This window comes from Puma concolor, chromosome B1 (genome assembly GCF_028749965.1).
Source record: "Puma concolor isolate L17-30 chromosome B1, mPumCon1.1.hap2, whole genome shotgun sequence".
Lineage (NCBI taxonomy): Eukaryota > Metazoa > Chordata > Mammalia > Carnivora > Felidae > Puma > Puma concolor.
Window position 1 is genome coordinate 193,773,636 of NC_141670.1, and position 23,067 is coordinate 193,796,702.

At 40.2% G+C, this 23,067-nt stretch overlaps 1 protein-coding gene across 10 annotated transcripts in view; it reads left to right on the forward strand.

The window, feature by feature from the left end:
- Positions 1-2,959: 2,959 nt before the first annotated feature.
- The window catches only part of LCORL (ligand dependent nuclear receptor corepressor like), a 165,282-nt gene continuing 145,174 nt past the window's right edge, over positions 2,960-23,067 (forward strand). For 4 of the 10 annotated variants that reach the window (XM_086705365.1, XM_086705363.1, XM_086705364.1 and 1 more), the window contains exon 1: positions 4,177-4,517. In XM_086705365.1, coding sequence (XP_086561491.1) covers positions 4,184-4,517 — 334 coding nt within the window. In that variant the 5' untranslated portion in view covers positions 4,177-4,183. Of the gene's footprint in view, positions 3,456-4,176; positions 4,518-23,067 lie in introns of those variants that run through there. The other 6 variants (XM_086705366.1, XM_025921846.2, XM_086705371.1 and 3 more) reach the window with 6 other exon arrangements.

The following is a 23,067-nucleotide window of genomic DNA, read 5'->3' on the forward strand; positions in this document are numbered from 1 at the left end:
CCAGGGCTAGCCTCTTGATGATGAGGGACACCTGGCCAGATTGCTCTGTTGTCCTGGCCGATAGTCAGCTCACCCTCAGAAACAGAGCTGCCTTGCTGACAGGCAGATAATCACAAATACCCAAGTAAGCGCAGCCCAGGCCAGGAGAAGTGTCTGGCTGAGGCTAATACAAATTTCCATTCCATACAATCATGAGCTAAATGAATAGTTGATGTTTTAAGCTATTAAGTTTTGGAGTGGTTTGTTATGCCCTTAAAGCTATCTGATATATCTCTCCTTTGAAGTTAGGCATGACCACATGATTTACTTCATCCAGGGAACTATGTCACTTCTGGCAGAAGCTTTTAAAAGCTGGATTGTGATTCAGCATCTTATTTTTCTTGTCATAGGGTGCTTCCAAATGGTAGGGCTTCATAAACTTGGGTCCCTTTATGGACATGGAACAGTTCTCCCCATTCTCCCTGATACTTTTCAGAGAACATATAGTTTAAGAAATAAATCTTTGTAGTAATGAGCACTGGGTATTATATGTAAGTGATGAATCACTAAATCCTACACCTGAAACCAATTTTGCCATACACGTTACCTAACTAGAATTTATATAAAACTTGAAATAAAAGAAATGGATCTTTGTATTAAACCTCTGAGATTTTGGGTTACTGTTACTAAACCATAACCTAGTCCATTCTGACTAATGTAGAAATTGGTACCCAGGAGGTATAGTTATGACAGAAAACCTAAAATATGTAGCTGTGATTTAGAAACTCAGTGGGTGGTGGCAAGGAAACTATTGTTAGTAGCTGGAAAGTTGGCAATCCATGCTAGCTGTGGTAAAATATTTGCTAGAACTATTCATGTGTGTCTCCCATTCTTCCCCGTTCTAAATAGGAATGTTTACCATGGTTATTCTGTCACTATTCCAGCACTGTTTGTTGAGTACGAGTGTGTGCCTGTGTGTGTGTGTGTGTGTGTGTGTGTGTGTGTGTGTGTAACCAGGGAGGATAGATTATCTTTCACAAAAGAAGTTTTATCCTGTTTTAATAAGGGACTACCAAGATTCACCCAGAGATGCTGAACTTTGAGATTAATGCCTTTACTGAATGAAAACGTTAGAATTGTCTCACGTGTGATAGGAGTGAATGTATTCTGTATCATAAGTTGAGTGAACTACAGGTTGATGACTAGAAGAATGGATTGCAGTAATCATTGGTGCAGTTTACCTGTAAATTTGGGTTATCTACCTTCTGAGAAAAAAGAATTATACTTCCCTGCTCCTTTAAAGATAGTACGCTCATATGGTTTGCTTTTGTCAATGAAATGGGAGTAGAATTGAGTTGTATAACTTTCAGGAAGAACCAGTTTGCCATGCATGTTCTTTCTGCATATCGTGAAAGTGGGGACATTCTAGAGATTGGAGCCTCCTTAAGTCATCTGGTTGCTTGGTGAGAACCATCTGCAGTCCTCCCTCTCTCCCATCCCTCACCACCCGGCAGCCCCCCATGAACAGTCAGATGAGCAGGAAATACCATTTTTTGCTGTTTTAGATTTTTTGTTACTGCACCATAACCTAGCCCATCCTAACTAATGTAGATTACTGTAAAAGTGATCAGGAAACCTACAAAGGCTGATCATCTGGGCAATTGTAATATGAGTGGAATCTGTAACTGAATCCATCCATTGATCATTCCAAAAGCATCTTCACAAGTGATTTCACTTGCTCCTCCAACTATGACCATTCTGGGAAGGGTGACTGTGAAATTCAAATTTCATCCTTTTTTCTTTATGAAAATGTAAAACTACATCTTCATTATTGAGAGGTAATGAACAATGAAACACTTTTTCATAGGAAGAAAAAAAAAAAGGAAGCAAGCAAGCAATCCAGAAAGCCAATAAGGATAAGCCACAAAACAGGGAGGGTGGAACTGAACTCAGAATGCATAGGAGTTTCCAAGAAGAATAAAACGTATTGTCCACAGACTTGGGCATACATTTCCAGTAATACACAGTACTTCTCAGCAAACTTTGGGTGTCTTAGCTTTGGCTTGACCCCTGCACATATACAGAACTTCATGCACACTCTGGTGCAAAAGTAAAAAATGTCATTGGAGTTTATATTTAATCAAAAGTTTTCTCTCTCTCTCTGAAGAAATATTTTCTCTAGCATAGCGTAGAATTTATTCCATAACATTTGTAAAACGCTAAATCCCGTGCCATGCACTGTACTAGAGTCAGAGAAGTGAGAGATGTCAAGGTACAGCCGTCTCAGTGGGTCGCTGTCCTACGGGAGTTTACATTTTGTGGAACATAAGTTTCCCCTTTCGGAGTTTTCACCTAGCCACACCCAATCCCCCCCGTAAATAATTTTCTATGAAAAGCCTCTTTTTTCCTAATCCTTGTAAATACTCTCGCTCTCGGAGATCTCTTTGCCCTGGAACTGAAGTCACTTTGGCATCTCCCTCTGGATGTTTGGCAGTTATTTCTGATGCGGCCGAATGGCCGGCTTGCTCTATTCCTGCATCTATTCCTGCTCTATTCCTGTCATCCCGGTGGCAGGATGACAGTGACCCCCAAAAGTTTCCAAGACTTAAAGCACAAAGCGCAGACAACTCGGGCGGTTTCCACCGCTCTTCTATCTGGGAGCCCAGAGAATGTAAGACGGCTGGGTCAGACCAGGCGACGCTGGCAGCGCAATCCTGATGGCGAGTTGGAGGCTAAACCCACAAGTCGCACAGCGCAAAGAAGTCAGAGGCCAGTCTGCAAGCCCAAGTGTGAGACAACTAGTGAGTGTCCGTCCCTGCTGGACTACAACGACCGGCAGGCATCGCGTCGCGGCGGCAAGCTCCGCTTCGGGACCCCGGCGCAACGGAGCCTGGGAAGTGAAGTCTCCAGGCGGCCTGAGTCGCGTCGCGAAGTCAGAAGGGAGGCGTTGCTAGTCCGCTCCATTAGCACGCTGGTTTCTGGCGGGGCTCCGAGGCTCTCGCTCCCGCTCAGGATTTTCGCGGGCGGTGGGAGCAGTATGGCTTGCTTGAGTAAACTCCGGCGGGAGGAGGGAGATGGGAGTGGATGGGGAGGCGGGGTCAGCGGAAGCGGCAGGTTGCTTCCTTCTCCTCACGCTCCCTCCCCGCCTCTCCCTGAGGGAGTGGTGGGAGGGGGAGGGAAGGGCAGAGGGAAGGTAGTGACACGTGTCAATCAACCCCCCCTCCGGGGGGTGCGCGCTCCGGGGCTCGCGCCGAGGGCTCGCGCCCCTGCCTCGTGCCTGCGCCGCTCGTATGTAAATGAGGGCGCGTGACGCGGGACGCAGATGGACAAGGGAAGAGAGAGAATGGCCGCTGCCGCCGCCGCTGCTGCCGCCGCCGCCGCCGCCGCTCAGTGCCGGAGCCCTCGGTGCGCGGCGGAGAGGAGAGGATTCCGGCGGGAACTCGACTCTTGGCGCCACCGCCTCATGCACTGTGTAGGTAAGAGAGACACGGGCCGGGGCCCCGGCTCCGCGCGGCGACGGCTGCAGCAGCCCGAGGAGTTTGTGGCTGAGGGGGTTAGTTCAGTCTCTCGTTCGGGTCAGTTCAATGGGGGAGCGCGATGGGAGCGGCGGCGGCGCGGCGGCCCCGGCGCTTGCCTTTTGTCTGGGGGCTCTCGCCCTGCGCGGTTCGCGCTCCTTCCCTTCTCAGCTCTTGGGCTCCTCAGGAACTGTTAGTTCGGACCCGCTCGCCGAGCCCCCGAGGAAACCTCTGGCTCGCGCTCTCCCCGAAACTCCGCGGTGCCCCCTCGCCGCCCGCCGTCCACCCTGTCGGGGGGAGGCAGCGGCCCGGTGGGTCGGCGCCGGGGCGGAGGGGAGCCTGCGGGCAGGGCCGGCGGGAGGAAGGCGGGCTGGTCCGCGCCCCCGCCGGGCGCACACACACCCCCTTCTCGCCGCCGGGGGCCGGGCGGGTAGACGCGGCCGAGTTCCCGGTGACTAGGACCGGGGCGACCCCCGGGCGCTCGCGGGGCGGGGGTCGCGGGTGGGCCGGCTGGGGGCGAGGGGCGGCGGGGGCGTCGCCCGAGGGGCGGGGGCACCCAACTCTGCCCTCTCGCGCTCGGCGGCGACCGCGGCGGCGGCGGCGCTGTGTGTACCCCTTTAAGAAGGAGCTGCTCGAGCGCTGACGGTTGGGATTTGAAGTTCTTCCTCCCTCTTTGGAAGTCTGGACGGATGGGGGGTGTTGCCATGGCGACGGCACCCTTCTCCCCCCGCCCCCCTTTCCTCCTCGCGGACGCCGGGACGACTCTGGTCCTCTTGTACTGTCATGTGATGGACCCTTCCCTGCATGTACACGCACGTCGCCCTCCCCACCTCCCATCCCCGTTCTCTTGTAATTCGGTCTTCCCTTTTGGTGGGGTGGGAATCGTTTTGCTACAAACTTCTGGGCTTGGGGCTGTCATTCTGCGGGTTGCTCGGGGTGGCAGGAGGTGGTGGGAACTCCCCACCCTGCCGCCGTCGCTTTTTTGTCTGAGTGAGACGTATGCGAGGAGCTGTTATCCAGCAGGTTGGTTTAGTGGGCACAGAAGGGGCAAGGAGGGTTATGGGATGGGGTGTGTTGTGCCTGTTTGTTTTGGAAGGCGGTTGCGGGTAGGAGAGTAGGGGAAGAGGTAGAAAGGAGGGTTGCATTGTCTTAAGAAGTGGATGGATAGCGGCAGCAGCTTGCTCCACTGGCGATTAAATCTTAGCATTTGGAGTTGAGGAGTAACCTTAGTGCCTTAAGAAAACAACTCTCTTACCTTCTTTCCATCTGTTCTTGCGCCACCTCGCGCCCCTTTTCCCCCACCCCTCTCAGATTTGTTTGGTTAGCCTGAAGATCTTTCTCGTTTTTCACTAGTGAAAAGGAGATAGTGGTAGGATAAACTAATACAGCCTCAGCTCAGAAATGTGCACTGCAGAAAACGGTGGAAATAGGGAAATGACAAGAAAGAAGATTGCTCTGACTAGGAGCATTTAAGTTCACTTTAGGCAACTTAATGTTTTACCCTTATAAAATATATTTTGGTTTTATTTAAGGAAACATTCTGGGAAATAGCTTTCTTTAGTCAAGTATTTATGAATGATTTAGTTCTTAAAAAAAAGTAAAAAAAAAAAACCCTCACGATATTATTCTTTTATAAAAATGTTAAGCTGACTGTTGCTAGTGCTTCCTAAATACAAAATGGACCCGTTTTCACAATTGCTTATCTAAAGATCTCTTCCACTGACAACCTGTGTAGAAATTGTTGAGTTCGTTCGGTTAGAATCAGGCAGAATGACAGCATTGAAACCCTGGCTCACGATATAATTGTGTTAAGTTTTGCCGCGGCACACAGTAATTCGGAGGTGTCTTAGGTCAGTTTTTGTTTTAGAATTCTTTGGGTTTTTTTCCCGTATCTTCTTACTTAGATCCATGAAATATGGCTCTGTATCACAAAAATATGTGTATTTTGAAAAGTTGTCAAATTTTAATTAAACACGATGTTGGCTTTGATGGAAAAGGGGGTTTAGAATATCTGCTTTACCTACTTGGATACTCAAGTAGGATTGGAAGACGTTGAAAATTGAGTGGATGTGGTATGTCTCACATGCAATCTCTAATATTACATTTTTAATGTAATGTGTATAACTGTACTGTATTTGAAAGGAAATTTTTTCCTGGGCTCTAATTATATTTGAGAAATGTTTCCCATAGTCCCAGTCAGGAGACCTAGCAAAATCCATCTCATACGTTTTGTCATTGTTATTTTGAAATAAACAGTAAAACTCCTTTAAACAGGATATACACTTGTTGATTGGGTTTTTTTTTCCCCCAGTATCCTATATGTGAAGCACCTATTCATAGTGTGAATTGGGATTAAGTGTAGTTTGTGTAATTATTTTAAATTGCCTCTTGCTATTAATGTGCTTACTTTCAATACTATGTAAACATATTTACAAAAAAGCCATATTCTTTTTCCTTTGCATGTGTGTGAATATTTATATGTATGTATTTTTGCATTGAATATATTCAGTGCTCTTATTGCTTGAAATAATTTTTATAAAACATTACACTTTCTACCTTTGAAAAGAAAATGAAATGACCCAAAAGTCTTTTTTTTTTTTTTTTAATGTTTATTTGTTTTTGAGAGAGAGAGAGAGAGTACGAGCAGAGAGAGGGAGACACAGAATCTGAAGCAGGCTCCAGGCTCTGAGCTGTCAACACAGAGCTGATTGCCGGGCTTGAACTGGTGAACAGCGAGATCATAACTTGAGCCGAAGTTGGATGCTCAACTGACTGAGCCATCCACGCGTCACCTCGCCCCCTCCCGCCCCCATCACCAAAAGTCTTATTTTGAAATGAGACATAGGAATTGTAAGCAGTAATTTAGGGTCATATAACAAATTAATATTGAGCCAGTAGTGAAATTTTAAATCTCAGTTCTTAGCCTAGGTTTTTAAAGTAACCTGATTTTTTTTTTATAACTCATCTATATTATTCTAATTTCATGGAGGAAAAAGATCATTTTAGTTGTCATGACTGCTGGTAGTTAGCTAAGATGTTTAACCCTTGATAAGGAAAGTGATGTTTGCCTTTCTCTATTTGTGGAACTCATGTCTTTAGGTTAGATTTCTGACTACTCTGTACTTTATTCCTGGTTTTTCTTTATAATTTAATTGAAAAGTTGTTCTACAAATTCTATGTCCTAATCAGTAGTTCTATTTACAATTTATAATTCGATTATTTTTCTATCATCATCCTGTACTATAATTTGAGTATGCTCAGCTAACAAATGTTTGAGTGCTTACTGGATTTAATAAATAGTATCCTAGTACTCATTATGACTATGACTATGACTCATTAAGTGATAACAGACAAAGTCCTGGATTTTATGGAATATATAATACAGTTAGTATCTGATAAGTCATAAAATTTAAAACAAAGTAAAGTTGAGGATAAAGGAAATGCATTAGCATATTTTTAAGCATTACCAGAACTTGTATAGTCCATTAGGATAGTCAGTCTGGGAGACAGGCCAAGTTTTTGTTTTTCTACTTTTTCTTAACTTTTAATTTGGATAAAATTTCAAATTTACAAGAAAAGTTGGAAGAATAGTACAAGGAACTCCTGTATACCTTTACCCACATTCACCAGTTGTATTACATTTTGCTTACATTTTGCTGCATTTGCTTTATCATTATTGCCTTATATCTATTTATCTATGTATTTTTTTTCTGAATCATTTGAGGATAATTTGGTGACATCATACCTCTCTACCCCTAAATTCTTCAGTGTATATTTCCTAAAACCAAGGACATTATCTTACCTAATCACAGTGTATTATTAAAACCAGGGCATTTAAAAATGATATAATACTATTATCTATTTCATAATTCATGCTCAATTTTTATCTTTTATCTATTAGTCCCCTTCCTCCCCCCACCCCACATCATGTATCCTGTGATCTCTTTAGTCCTATCTCTTTAGTCTCTCTTAACGTGGAACACTTCCTCAGCCTTTCTTGTATTTCTTGACCTTGACATTTTTTAAAAGTACAGAATGGTTATTTTGTACAATGTCCCTCAATTTGAATTTGTCTGTTGTTTTCTCATGACTAGATTGGTTATACATTTTTGGCAGGAATACCTCTAAAGAGATATTGTCTCTTTATCAGTACATCATATCTTGAGGTTCGTGATGTTGGTTTGTCCCAATGTGGTGATACTAGGTTTGAAAATTTGGTTAAGGTGGTGTTCTCCATATTTCTCCCTGAAAGTTACTATTTATCCTTTTGTAATTGATATGTAATTTATGGGAAAATGTTTCGAGGAACAGAATATCTACATAGTCACACCCATATTTCACTCACAAGTTTTAACATCCTTTCATGATTTTCTATCTTCACCATTCCTTCTATAATTAGTAGTTGGTATTCTGTCATAAAGCCATCTTTCCCATCTCCTCTCCACTATTTATTTATCCAGTTATTTCTATTTGTATGAACTCCTGGATTATTATTATTATTTTTATTTTTATTATTATTATTTTTTTTTTTTAGAGAGAGCACACCTATGAGCTGGGGAGAGAAAGGGAGGGAGGGAGAGGGAGAGAGAGAGCAAGAGAGAGAATCTTAAGCAGGCTCCACGCTCAATGTGGAGCCTGATGCAGGGCTTGATCCCAAGATCCTGGAATCGTGACCTGAGCCAAAATCAAGAGTTGGATGTTCAACTGACAGGCACTCCTGAACTCATGGATTCTTACTTTATTTAATGGTTACATCCATTGCTGTCAATATTTTGATTCCCAGATTGTCTCAGGTTTGGCCTTTGGGTGCCTCATCAAGCTGGTTCCAGTGTTTTTTACAAATCACACCTCTCTACAACCCCTCTCACCCTTATCTCTCAAATGATTTTTTTTTTTTAAGTTCATTTATTTTATGAGAGAGAGAGAGCGTGCGCAAGCACCTGAGCAGGGGAAGGGAAGAGAGAGAATCCCGAGCAGGCTCCATGCTGTCAGCGTAGAGCCCAATGTGGGGCTCGGTCTCATGAACCTTGAGATCACAACCTGAGCTGAAACCAAGAGTCGGATGCTTAACCAACTGAGCCAGAACCATGAGATCATGACCTCAGCTGAAGTCAGACGCTTAACTGACTGAGCCACCCAGGTGCCCCTGAAATCAGATATTTTATACATCTAACACACCTTAATTTGAACTAGCCACATTTCAGGTGCTTATTAGCCACATGTGGCAAATGGCTACCTCATTGCACAACGTAGTTCTGTGGTGTAGTAGCTCCAGCCAACTCTTGATACCATGGTACCACTTACTTCAGATTGTTGATAATAACCACACCTATAGCTTAATTTATCTTCCCCCAAATCTTTTATTTGTATAGACTAATACAGCAAATAAGTAAGCTCTGGAGCTAGACTACCTTTGAAACCTAGTGTTACCACTTACAAGTTGCCTAATCTCTCTGTACTTTAGTTTCTTATCTGTAAATTGGAGATAATAAAGTGGCTTGAGAATTAATTATGTTGATATATGCTAATATGTGTCTGTCATATAAAAAACATTCCATAAATTTTAGGTGTTATTATTAGTGATTTATACAAGTTATTAGCAGCTTTGAGCTTTATGCTTTTGCCAGTAGATTCTGTCTGGTGGGAATGCTGATACACAATAAAAGGATCATGAGGCATGTTAGTGGAAAAGATAGTGAGGGCTTGCATTATCTGTATTAAGGTTAGTTTAGAGCCACAGAGTCAGGGTTTTAGAATCACTTAGTCTATCACTTAGTATAATCCTGTCTTTTTATATATGGAGTGACTAAAAAGACATTTGATGCCTTCCTACACTCTAAGGAATCTTTTGGCTTTGTAGTAACTGAATACAAGAAATTAGTTTAAATTCATTAAAAAAAATCTGTATCCTACTAGATCATACTAGATCATCTTGCAGCTACTCTTTGTTGGTACCTACTCTGTATTTTATGCTTCCTTAAAGCTTTGCACTCTGCAAGTGTTTGTAGAGTGCAACTTTCTTCCAAACTACCTGTGCCATTTATAATAGCAGTATCAGTGTCAGAGGATAGTCTCTTCCTCTATTTTTAACCTGTGAAGAAGTTATGGGAGCGACTCATAGAGCTGTGACACTTAAAAGATAGGGCAGTCCAGGTAAATAAAATTTTAGATAATCAACTTGACATTTCTTTCTGGCTCCTTCTTGCCTTCTGATCTTTTGTCTCCCCGCAAACTTCTTCGTCATCTTTTCATTACTGCCGTGTAAATTCCAAAAGGGTAGATTTACTTAGAAATCTTAATTTGATGAAGACTGGTATGGATGGGTCAGCCACCCAAAAACCTTGGCACTTGGCTGTAGCCAATTTTTTACCCATTTAAAAAGGTGTAAATTATGGCACTAATAATGTTCACCAGGAAAATGGAATCTGTGTTGATAATGAGTAGTTGGGTGTTTAAGACATGTATCCAGTATGTCTTTAAAATAGGCAGGTCTGGGGCACCTGGGTGGCTCAGTCTGTTAAGCGTCTCACTTTGGCTCAGGTTGTATCTCGCAGTTTGTGGGTTCAAGCCCTGTGTCAGGCTCTGTGCTAACAGCTCAGAGCCTGGAGCCTGCTTCAGATTCTGTGTCTCCCTCTCTCTCTCTGCCCCTCTCTCTCTCTCTCTCTCTCTCTCTCTCTCAAAAATAAACATTAAAAAAATTTTTTAAATAGGCACGTCAATGGATTTTACATGTAAAATTTGAAATCCCTTATACTCCTGGATTATTTTATACTTGGGAGGGTAAAGTTCTGCCATCCTTAGAAACAAGTAGTGTGCGAATTTTGTATTTTTGCAAATGTTAGAGGCTACAGGTTGGTCTCTTCATGTCCATACTACTTCCCTTGACTGGCTATATATGTGTATCCCTCAAGGCTTGGCTGTGTACCTTGAGAAGTTGCTACTAAGTATTTCCCCCATGCTCCCCTGACTTGTCTGACTTTCAGCCCTGGTGTTTAACTCTACAACAGTGCAGTCTTGAGAGGAGAAAGCAACAAAGGCATGTAGATTTTGGGGCATGCAATTTTTTCTCCCTTATTAGTAAATCTAGTCTTTCATTTATTCTACATTTTGTGTGTGGACTTCCTATCTTTTTCTTTTTTGATAGTATTCCTTCTTCTTGGTGTGTATATATATGGCCAGCATTCATGGGTGATAACAGTTGGTTAGAGCACTAAATTCGTAGGTTCAAAATTTTGGGGACCCATTTAACTTTATTAGAGTCCATACTTAGGGCTGAATCTATCATTAAGCAATTCTTTCAAAAGTTTTTATTCACCACAGAAGGTAAGAGAATGTGAAACTTAATGAAGGATCACTTTTCTCTCTCTCCTCTCATTTTATACAGTTTTCTCATAATTGACAAGAAACCTAACCTCACTTACATTCACTTCTTGTTTTTCTTTTTTATTTTATTTGTTGCCAAGTTATTATTACTTTGTTTGCACTGTCTCATAGATTCAGTTTTTATCGTGAAGTAAGCACTTTGGGGAGATTCAGATAAGATTTTGGTTTATATCAATATCTGCATTGCTGGTTTCATTGTGTTTCAGTCTATATTAAATCATTATTTGAAATAACTGCTTTGGTTTGTAGTTTACAAAGCAGTAATATCTCCCATTTGTCTTTCTTCATCAAGTAAATACTAATAACCGTATTCAGGAAGTACATCATAACTTACTAGACTGCTTCTTCCTTATTTGTATGTCTAGCTTCTTCTTTAGACAGCCTATACATTTTCATCTGCTTTTACTTCTGTTTTGTATACATTGCCCCAAATTCTTGAGTATCTTTTTAGTTGTATGTTCTACCCTGCATCCTCAGTAACTTGTAATTGTAACCTAGAGTCTTTTCTAAAGTATTTACTGAAAAACAAGTTTTCATTAATTCATTCAGATTGGCCAATTCATTTCTTTTTTTTTCTTTTTTAAATATTCATTTATTTATTTTGAGAGAGAGACATAGAGAATGAGCAGGGGAGGGGCAGAGAGAGAGAGGGAGACAGAGAATCCCAAGCAGGCTCCATGCTGGCAGCCCAGAACCCGTCATGGGGCTTGAACTCATGAACTGTGAGGTCATGACCTGAGCCGAAATCAAGAGTCCGACACTCAAACAGTGGAGCCACCCAGGTGCCCTGGCCAATTTGTTTCTGATGGGTATGTGCAAGGTTTGTATGTAGGAAGTAACTTGTCCAGTAGTCTTCATATTTAAGTAGTAAATCATTTAGGGACAAGGGACTGAGTCCTAACAAATGGTAGAAAGGACTAAGAATTGAAGGAATAAGGTTTTTTTTCTTAGCCTTAATCATTATAGCCTTTGGCACAAGTCATTTTTCTGTAAACTAAGATAATATCTGTCCTTACATGTTCACTATTTTTTGTTTTGGGGAAAGGTGCTGTAATACTTATACAGTAGTTTTTTTTTCTGTGCTGAAGATATAAATTAAGGAATTATCAGCATAAAGATGGTATTTAGGGGTGCCTGGGTGGCTCAGTCAGTTAAACATCCAACTGTTGATTTCAGCTCAGGTCATGATCTTAAGGTTCATGGGATTGAACCCTGCCTTGGGCTCTGTGCTGACAGCGTGGAGCCTGCTTGGGATTCTCTCTCCCTCTCTCCCTCTGCCCTTCCCCCACTCATTCTCTCTTCCTCTCCCTCCTCAAAGTAAATAAATAAACATTTAAAAAGAGGACGATATTTACATCCATGGAAATGGATGAGATTACCTAGGGGTAAGGGATAATTAGAGAGTAGAGTACTCTATACCATGTCTTAAGAAATCTTAACATTCCCTGGGCAGATGAAGAGGAGCCCCAAGGTAAGGCCACTGAACTTTTACACTGAAAAGTAAGACAACAGGCTGTAAGTAGGAAAACCAGGAAAGAGTAGTATCGCCAAATCTAAGAGGAGATTGTTACATGTTGTTGAGATGTTAAGTATCTTGAAATAGGGAAGTATACATTGTTTTTGGCAACATGGAGGTTCTAAGTGACATTATTAGTAAATTGCAGCAGTATGGTGGGGAGGGAAGCTACATTGTAATAGGTTAGAAAATAAGAGATGTGTATAAAGGATTATTAGACTACTCATTTGAGAAGCTACATTGTGAGGAAAAAGATAAATGGGGCAGTAATTGGAAGACCCTGGGGTCTAGGGATGTTTGTTTCTTAAATAGGAGATACCATTATGGTGGGGACTGCTTTTTTGAATCAGTAATATCAATGATTAGTTTGTATGTTATTTAATTAATCTCAGACTTGATAGCAACAATATGTTGAGACAGATAAATAGGATGGGCTTGGTTTGAGTGACTGAATGTGATCTCTAAATGTATCTTTTTTTTCCTTCAAAAATTTTTTTCCTAATTAAGTTCATCACTAAGATATGTGTGGAATTAATGTTATACAATTTAAAGAAATGATTTTTTTCCAATTAATTTACTGTTGTCAGTTAATCCTCACAGATCTTAAGTCCTACTGTGTGGCAGTTGATGGGGGGGGGAGTGTTTAATTCTATGTTTCTTCCTTATTGGGTTCTGAACTGGAAATAGACTTAGGACTCAAAGATCAAAATGTTAGCTTTTTAGGTAATTAGGTTGTATTGGGGTTCCTGGGTGGCTCAGTCGGTTAAGCGCCTGATTCTTGATTTTAGCTCAGGTCATGATCTCAACAGTTTCGTGAGTTTGGCTCCATGTTTGGCTCTGAGCTGACTGCTGACCAAGTGGAGCCTGCTTGGGATTCTCTCTCTCTCTCTGCCCCTCTCCCTGCTCGTGCTCTCATGGTCTCTCTCAAAATAAATAAATAAATTTAAATGGTGAGGTTGTATGGACAAATCAGACTTCTTTACTCCCTGTCCTCCTGAATTGAACTTACCAACAATCAAAGACAGAGCAGTTAGAACTGTAGACCTCTTCTAAAATACTGGGAAGTTCTGTGCCTGGTAGAACTTGGTGAGTTTACCATGTGATTTGCTTATTGGTAAGGTGTGACCATCTAGGCAGAGTAAGAGGGAAGCTTGGCCATGCATGAAAAGTGACCTTTAAAACAACAATTCATCCCACTAGGAACAACTATCAGGATGCTGCCAATATTAGTCATTCTTCTTTCCTTTGGGAGGACTCAATAAGGGGTAGAGAAAAGGGCAGAAGCTTCTTTCAAAATACTTCCCCTAAGAATGAAAATTGTTGGGAGAGGTGGGGACTGTGGGTGTGTAAAAAGCTTAGTGTATAAGAAATAGGGCTTAGACTTTGCTTTTATTAAAGCACTCACAGTTGTCAGGGATGTTAAGTATCAGAGTTGGTATAATATAACGGAAAGACTGAAGAGGGAGCAATTAATTTTGATTTGAAGGATCTGAAATGATGAAACTTCAAAAGATTGAGTGAAAGCAGGAGTTGGCATACTTTTTTTATTCCCTACACTGTACTTTTCAGCTCCTGATTTATTTATTTTATAACTAGAAGTTTATACTTTTTTTTTTTTTAATGTTTATTTTTGAGAGAGAGAAAGAGAGCAAGTGTGCGTACCAGCAGGGGAGGGGCAGAGAGAGAGGAGGACACAGAATCTGAAGCAGGCTCCAGGCTCTGAGCTGTCTACACAGAGCCTGACACGGGGCTCAAACTCACAAACTGTGAGATCATGACCTGAACGGAAGTCGGATGCTTAACCAAAGTTGGATGCTTAACCGACTGAGCCACCCAGGTGCCCCTGGAAGTTTATACTTCTTAATCTCCTTTGCCTGTTGGGCCCATCCTTGCACCCACTTTCCCTCTGGCAATCACCAGTTCTCTGTATTGAACATTCTAGGGTTTTTTTGTTTATTTATTTGTTTTTAGATTCCTCATATAAGTGAAATATTTGGTACTTGCTTTCTCTGATTTATTTCACTTAGCATAATACCCTCTAGTCACATCAGTACTGTCACAAATGGCAAGATCTCATTCTTGTTTTATGGCTGACTTACGTCTCTGTCTATCACATCTTCATCCATCCATCAATGGACACTTGGCTTGGCTGTTGTAAATAATGCTGCAGTAAACATAGGGGTGCATATATCTTTTTGAATTAGTGTTTTTGTTTTTGTGGCTAAATACCCAGTAGTGGATCATATGGTGTTTCTATTTTCAGTTTTTTGAGGAACCTCCATACTGTGTTTCCTAAAGTGGCTGCACCACTTTACATTCCTGCCAGAAGTGAAGAAGCATTCCCTTTACTCCACATACTCTTCAGCACTGGTTATTTCTTGTCTTTTTGATACTAGCCATTCTTGACTGACAATCTACTCATTGTAGATTTGATTTGCATTCCTCTAATGATTAGTGAGTGATGTTGAGCATCTTTTCATGTGTCTGTTGACCATCTGTAGGTCTTCTTTGGAAAAATGTTTATTCAGGTAATCTCATTTTTAATTGGATTTGTGTGTGTGTGTGTGTGTGTGTGTTGAGTTGTATATGTTCTTTATATATTTTGGATATTAACCCCTTACCAGATATATCATTTGCAGATTATCTTCTCTGCAGATATCATTCAGTAGGTTGCCCTTTTGTTTTGTTGATGAGGTTTCCTGTGTTGTGTAAAAGTTTTTATGTAAAGGGCTGGATAGTAAATATTTTAGGCTTTGTGGGTTATATGGTCTCTGTTGCAGCTACTCAGCTTTACTGTTACAGTGCAAAAGCAATATATAAATAAATGAGCATGGCTGTATTCCAATAAATTGTTAACAAAATTCCAAAATTGTTTACAAAAATAGCTGGATTTTGCCTATAGACCATAGTTCTCTTATCCCTAAATTAAATAATCTAGCAGGAGAGTAGGGTGGACGGAACAGGCAGAGGGATAGTAAAAGCAAAAGGTATAGAAGTCTAAATAATGATATATTCTGAGAATATTCAGCACTCTAGAGTCATTGGAATATAGACTGGGAGTAGGGAGTGGGACTAGAAGTATAAATTATGGCCTCTATAAGGAGGAAATTATGAGTCTTGAAGTTTTTCTTTTTTTAATGGCTAATAAGCATGATCAGATAAGTTGGCTTATGTTCATTTTGAACATCTGCTGTTGGTTCAGGTTTAAGGGGTTTTTTTATTTGTAATAGTTTTAAGAAGCTCAAATTGAAGCAGCCCTTTTAAGTCAAAACTGGGAAATGAGCAATCTCCACTTCAATATATTAATTAAGATGTTGGATTGCTGAAGTACTTGCAAATGGCACCCTTCTTTTCTGTCTGGGTTCTGAACAACTTGAAAAAATGAAACAAGGAAAAAGATAGGAGCAAGAATATCACTTCTATTGCTGATTAGATCAGGTTAGAGGAACAGGTTGGGAGAATCACGTGGTCTGGCATAGGCCAACTTAGCCACCCTGTTCTAGGCATACTAGGGAAGCAGAACAAAATATGAGCTCTCTGCAGGTATGTTTTCCCAATAGCTGACTCCCAAGGGGAAAAGGAGCAGACCTGAGCTCTGTCTACTCAATTATTCTTTGCAAAATCACCAATTAGATCAGGCAGTTCACTTCCCTAGGGGTGAAGAGAGGCTGATATTATGCTTGTGAAGCATCCTTCCTCACAGAAACAAGGAGCAAGGAAAAGGTGTTATTCCTCCAATAATCCAAGCTACTTTTTGCAGTTATATCTGGAGGTAAGTTTACTGGAAATGATACAACTAGTATTATACTGAAAACAAGTCAAATTTACATATTTTGGATGTTTAAAAAATATTTCATTCTACTGTTTGAAACTACCATGTTTCTAATTCTTTTTTTTTTTTTTTTTTTTTTTTAGCGTATTTATTTTGAGAGAGTGCACATGCAGGGTGAAAGGGCGAGGGAGAGAGAGAGAATCCTAAGCAGGCTCCACACTTAGCGCAGAGCCTGATGCTGGGCTCAATTCAGGAACCATGAGATCATGACCTGAGCCAAAAATCAAGAGTCAGATGCCTAACCAACTGAGCCACCCAGGTGCCCCACAACCATATTTTCTAAACTCTCACTCTTTTTAATGAACTAGATTTTCTACAGACCTGTGTAAGATACTTAAGTAAAATGTATGTTTGGTGAGAAAAGAAAGACAAGACTAACTTCTTTATCAAGTGACTTTTTAAATTTAGAAAGAATAGAGAACTGGTTTTTTTAAGTGGAAAAAACAGATACTTTGATAAAGAGATGATGCTTTTAATCAGTTCTGACTGTGGATACTTATCCAATTTATTCACTGTATCTCTTTCTTTAAAATGTTACCAATTTTTCCTTATCCTCTTCCTCTTCCCTTTCTGAACAATTCAGTACTAAAACCATCAGATGGGACTAAGTGAGGGTAAGTGTCTACACTGGATGGTGTATGTGGGAGAAGGAGCCATGTCCTTTTGGAGGAATGGCATGTCAGAGCCTGACAGGGATGAGGAGGGTCCCGATGTGGGTTGATGGAGTTTTGAGAGGTGAGGAATAATCTGCCTAGAAGGGCATGCTGGTGCAAGGTGTCAGAGTCCAGGCAGGGTATCTATGAAGGATAGTAGACCTGGTATGAGGGAGGGTTGGTTGGTGCTAGTAAGGGGTGTCTAGACCTCAACAGGGTAAGAGGATGATAAGGAGGACAGCTACTGGAAGGTTGGGGGGGGAAGAAAGGAGGGTAGCCTAGTGTGGGTGTATTGAAGCAGATTGGATGAGGAGGGGGTCCATGCATGGAGGCATCCCAGTGCAAGATATCAAAGCCTGAGGGTGGGGAGAGGAAGGCATCCCAATGGAAGGGTCAGCTCAATATAGGTAGGGTATTACAGGAGGAGGAAGGTATTCTTGTAGGACAGATGCCAGGCTTGAGGAATAGGGACCTGAACAAGGTGAGGAAGTTATATACATGGAGAAGGCATGGGGGTGTTGGGGCAGAGAGGGTCAAGGAAAGCATCCCTGTAGGGAAGGGAAGGCAGCCACAATGGGAGATTGGCTATATACAGGGAGACTGGTCAAAAAAATAAATATTAAAGATAATGGGAACCAGGCCTCTCATTGTCTGAGAAGGGAGTTACAAATATGGAATTGGAGAAAACTAGAATGCTGTCTGTAGTGTTGGACTGGAAATGAGATACTGGTATGAACTCATGATTTTCATAGTGTATAGTAGATAGAAGTAAATGTGTGTGTGTATGTACACATGCCCTATACCATTCACTGAGAAGGGGCCTAAGAGCAGTGACTGTCCAGTAGCTTTGTGCCTAATGTATAATTGTTAATTTCCTGATTTTGATACTTGTATTTGTAAGAGAATACCTCTGTAGGAATTACTTGTTGAAGAATTCAAGGGTCATGGGACATCCATTTATTCTCCAATAGTTGGAAAATAAAAGTTTTTACCATACTTAAGATTAAAACACTTTCTGTAAATTTAAGATTGTTACAAAGTAACAATAAGTATTTAAAATTTTTTTTTTAAACATTTTTATTTATTTTTGAGACAGAGAGAGACAGAGCATGAATGGGGGAGGGGCAGAGAGAGAAGGAGACACAGAATCGGAAGCAGGCTCCAGGCTCTGAGCCATCAGCCCGGAGCCCGACGCGGGGCTCGAACTCACGGACCGTGAGATCGTGACCTGAGCTGAAGTCGGACGCTCAACCGACTGAGCCACCCAGGCGCCCCAACAATAAGTATTTAAAAGCAAAGCTATGGGGGTGCCTGGTGACTCAGTTGGTTAAGTGTCTGACTTCGGCTCAGGTCACGATCTCACGGTTTGTGAGTTCGAGCCCCGCGTCAGGCTCTGCACTGCCAGTTAGCACCTGCTTGGGATTCTTACTCTCTTTTCTCTCTACCCCTTCCCCACTCATGCTTTCTCTCTCTCTGTCTCTCAAAATAAATAAACTTAAAAAAAAATAAAAGCAATGTTATGAGTCAAATATTACATCTTTGAATTAATCACTTTCAGCCCTTAAAACCACGTAGTTAATAATATGTAAATTGTCTTGCAGGTTTTTCAACACTAAGAATTGCTCTTTGGAATAATGATAGTTAATATCTACTGAGTGCTTATCATGTGTCATACACTATGTGTATATGTTTTAATCACATTTAATTTTCACATGCAAATTAGCACAATTTTTATCTTCATTTTACAGATTAGAAAACTGAAGTTTAGAGAGGCTGACTTTATGAAGGTGGAATTCAGATCCAGGTCTATATTTGCTCTCCTGGTCAAACCTGATTAAAAAATTAGCAAGTCTGATCCTTCCTGATCAGGTAGTCATGTCTAAAGGTTTAGTAAAATACTGCGGTTCTCTGCTTCATTTCAGAACCCTGAGTTTCAATGGTAGGGAAAAGAATTCTGGATTTAGACCTCCTCAGCCCTTTGTTCCTGGTGAAGAATAGAAGAGAATAGGGGCTTCGGTTATTTAAAAAAATTTTTTTAATGTTTATTTATTTTTGAGAGAGAGAGAGAAGGGGAGAGATGGAGTGCGAGCAGAGAAGGAGCACAGAGGGAGAGGGAGACATAGAATCCAAAGCAGGCTCCAGGCTCTAAGCTGTCAGCACAGAGCCCAGTGGGGGCTCAAACCCACAAACTGTGAGATCACCACCGGAGCCAAAGTCGGGCTCTTAACTGACTGAGCCACCGAGGCGCCTTGGGCTTCTGTTATTTAAAGGCACATATCTCAGTTAAGGGTTCTATGAATGTGGGTTAATCAGAAACAATATACCCAAATTTCTTTCTTGGTCCTTCAGTTGGGAATGGCCAGTGGTAGGAGCATGGAGTTAGTGGGGCAAGGATTTTCCCCAGCACAGATTGTCAGTGTTTTTAATCTGGATATAAAGTTGTTCTCTATCCTAATTCCAAGAATGATGGCTATCACCTTTCTATCTCTTTTGAACTTTTCCAAAGAACGGCAAATGATCAAATAGAAGATAGCTAGTGACAATTTATTGTTTTATCTTAACTCTCCTTTGCCTGTGCTCTCTTAGACCCATTCAGAATATAGGAATGTAATGCCCTGGTAATTTTTTTTTTTAACATACCAACATTATGGCATCAGCTTAATCATTACCTATTTTTTCTCCTTTGCCTTATTATTTGACCTTTTAATATTTCCATTATGACATAGGCATCATTTATAAGTGGGGTTGAATATCCCTATGAGTATACATTAGCTTACTTATTTGCTTATTTTACTAAGTTATGTTATTTATCTTCACACTTCTCATCAGTCTGAATCCACAGATCCTTTCATCCTCTGTCACAGAGTGAGTTTTTGCTGGCCCTCTCATTCTTTAGATCATTCTAAAATTGCTCTTTTATTTTATATCAAGAATGATGGGATTTTCAGTGTCAAAGGAAGCTTGGCCATCTGCTATGATCCTCTTGTGCATCTCTTCCTCATAATTTTTTTTCAGTATTTATGGATCAGTCATTGTGCTAGGGGACTCAGATGCATTAGATTGTTTGCATGAAGCACAGTCTTGTAGGGCAGACAAAGTTCTCTTAGTATAATAAATGCTGTAATAGAAGCATATACAATATTAAAGTTGTGACACAAAGGAAGAGAGTGATCAGGTTTCCTTGTATGGGTCCAAGAATGGTCATAGGATGATTGTGGGGTATGAGAAAAGAGAAAGAGAAGCTGAATCATGAACAAACTTTTAAGCAGAACATAATAGTAATTATTGTTATTTTTAATTATTTTTCTTTATTACGGGATTACACTTGAATTCACTTGATTTTCACAACAGTTATATAAAGAGGAACTATTTTTATCCACTGTATCTGTATCCACTGTACAGATATGGGAGTTAAGTAACTCATCTTAACTTCCATTGGTGGGTTAGTTTCATTTGTGGTTCTGTAAGATTACTCTGCCGGTAGACTAATAGGGGAATATGACAGGTAACTCAACCAGGGAGATGTCAAGATAGCCCAACCAAGTAATTATGAGGATCTGAAATAAGAGTTGTAGTAGAAATGGAGAAGGAAAAATTCAAAAGATATGATGCATTACAGTCAACAGATTTTAGATATTGATGAGCTATGGGCATACAGAAAAAGGAGGAAGAATAGAGAAAATAATTTGCAGGCTTCCTTTGTAAGCCTAATTGGATTGTGAGACATTTATCCAGGATAGGATATAGAACAGCATATTTTTCATATTTCACAGCTCTAAAGCTCCTACATCTGTTGTAGGAATGATGTGGTGCCTGTACATTCTTGTTTTCTTAATATTTGAAGGTCCAGGGATGGTTTTAGAGCTTGATTATTATTGTGTGTGTGGTATTTTGTTTTTTTTTCTCTCCAACATTTGATTCTTTATTATCTGTCAGGAAAATTTAGTGTAGATAAACTGAATGATTTTATATTGTAATCGTATGTTAGTGAACAATTTTATAATACATGTAAGTAATTTGGACTGTCTCAAATCAGTTTTCCCTAATTGTATTGAAGTTGCTAGAGTGTAACATGGTTCACTGTAGGTTTTTAGACCCCCATACTTTGACATATAATGATTCCATTTTTATTTAAACAAAATCTCAAACACTACCTTTACCTTCATCTTCTCTATATACTTCCAGTTACCTAACCTACTTCAGTATTTGATTTACTTGGTCTTTCTTCACTTACTTGTATGTCTTTCACATATCCTTAGTGCAACATACCTAAAACTAAACTCTTGATCTCCCTCTTTTTTTTTCCCCTCAAAAATTATTATAGCATCCCTGAGAGTTGCAACATGGCAGAAACCATGGGAGTACAAAAATTGGCTTCAGGACCAGATTGTGAATAGTTCTCTTTTGTTTTGCTTTTTAATATTGTCCTAAGGAATTAGCACTTATTCTGATATTTAACTGAGATTCAACTGATACTGTTAGCTTGTTTTTAAGTTTGGAGGGTCATAGGAATGCCAGTTTCCACATTCCATTCAGTGAATTTACTGTTAACAGTTCTCTTGTTTTAGACCAACCCTATGCAAACCATGATTACTCTTTCTTTGGGGGAATCAAAAGTAGCCTTCCCAGAAGAATATTTGAAAACTTGGGCATAATTTATAAAAATCATTATGGAAAAATTTAAATATGTACAAAAGTAGAAGAAAGCATAATGAATATCCATATTCCTGTGACCCAGCTTTAACAATATTACAAATTGTGGCCGAATTTTTAATATTAAAATTTGTTTCAACATAATACTTAATTTTATTTTTTTTAATTTACATCCAAATTAGTTAGCATATAGTGCAACAATGATTTCAGAGTAGATTCCTTAATGCCCTTTACCCATTTAACCCATTCCCCCCTCCCACACCCCCTCCAGTAACCCTCTATTTGTTCTCCATATTTATGAGTCTCTTATGCTTTGTCCCCCTCCTTGTTTTTATATTATTTTTGTTTCCCTTCCCTTATGTTCATCTGTTTTTCTGTTAAAGTCCTCATATGAGTGAAGTCATATGATATTTATCCTTCTCTGACTGACTAATTTCACTTAGCATGATACCCTCCAGTTTCATCCACGTAGTTGCAAATGGCAAGATTTCATTCTTTTTGGTTGACGAATAATACTCCATTGTACATATATACCACATCTTCTTTATCCATTCATCCATCGATGGACATTTGGGCTCTTTCCATACTTTGGCTATTGTTGATAGTGCTGCTATAAACATGGGGGTGCATGTGTCCTTTCGAAACAGCACACCTGTATCCCCTGGATAAATGCCTAGTAGTGCAATTGCTGGGTCATAGGGTAGTTCTATTTTTAATTTTTTGAGGAACCTCCATACTGTTTTCCAGAGTGGCTGCACCAGCTTGCATTCCCATAATATTAAAATTTTTAATCAGAACAAGGCATTTTATGTATTGGTTGTCTGAATTCTGTAATCCTTTTCTTGTTCTAATATGAATAAACCCAGATTACACATTTCCTTGCAAGTAATTATGGATTTATGTAAGAGTTGTAAAAAATATGACATTTATGACATCTTACTGCTTGCCTTTAGGCTTAATATAAACTATTTTGGGTTGATTATGCTTTGGTTATGAGCCAAAAAAATTGAGTTTAGACCCCAGAAGCTTACTCTCTCTCTTATTGTCTTTCTTACCCTTTTTCTCCCTCTCTTCCTCCCATCTTTATGCTCTGTGTTTTGAATAGCTCTAAAACCATTAAGAAACCATTGCTGCTTATGTCTTGGATCTGACATTTTCTATTCATGAAGCAAACCAAAGAAGATACTGTTTATTAATAGACTCATTGCATATGATGAAGAGCAGTTCATTGTTTTTTAATCTCGTAGAGCCACTGAATTAACAGTGATATAGCTAATGTGTCAAAATCCCTCAGAGCACTCATCTTACTTGGTTGTTGTTGAAATAACAATAGCTTATTAAAATGTTTTCATATTAGTGTTATATTTGTCAGCATTCATGATAATTTGGTACTTAGGACTTGAGTGTTTATTAAAAGAGCCACAGCAAATTAATTTATGGCTTAGAAGATTTGAAGTTTATGAGATATAGATGGAGATATATATAGATGTATACAGATATAGATGTCTAGATATATATAGATATTCACCTATGTGT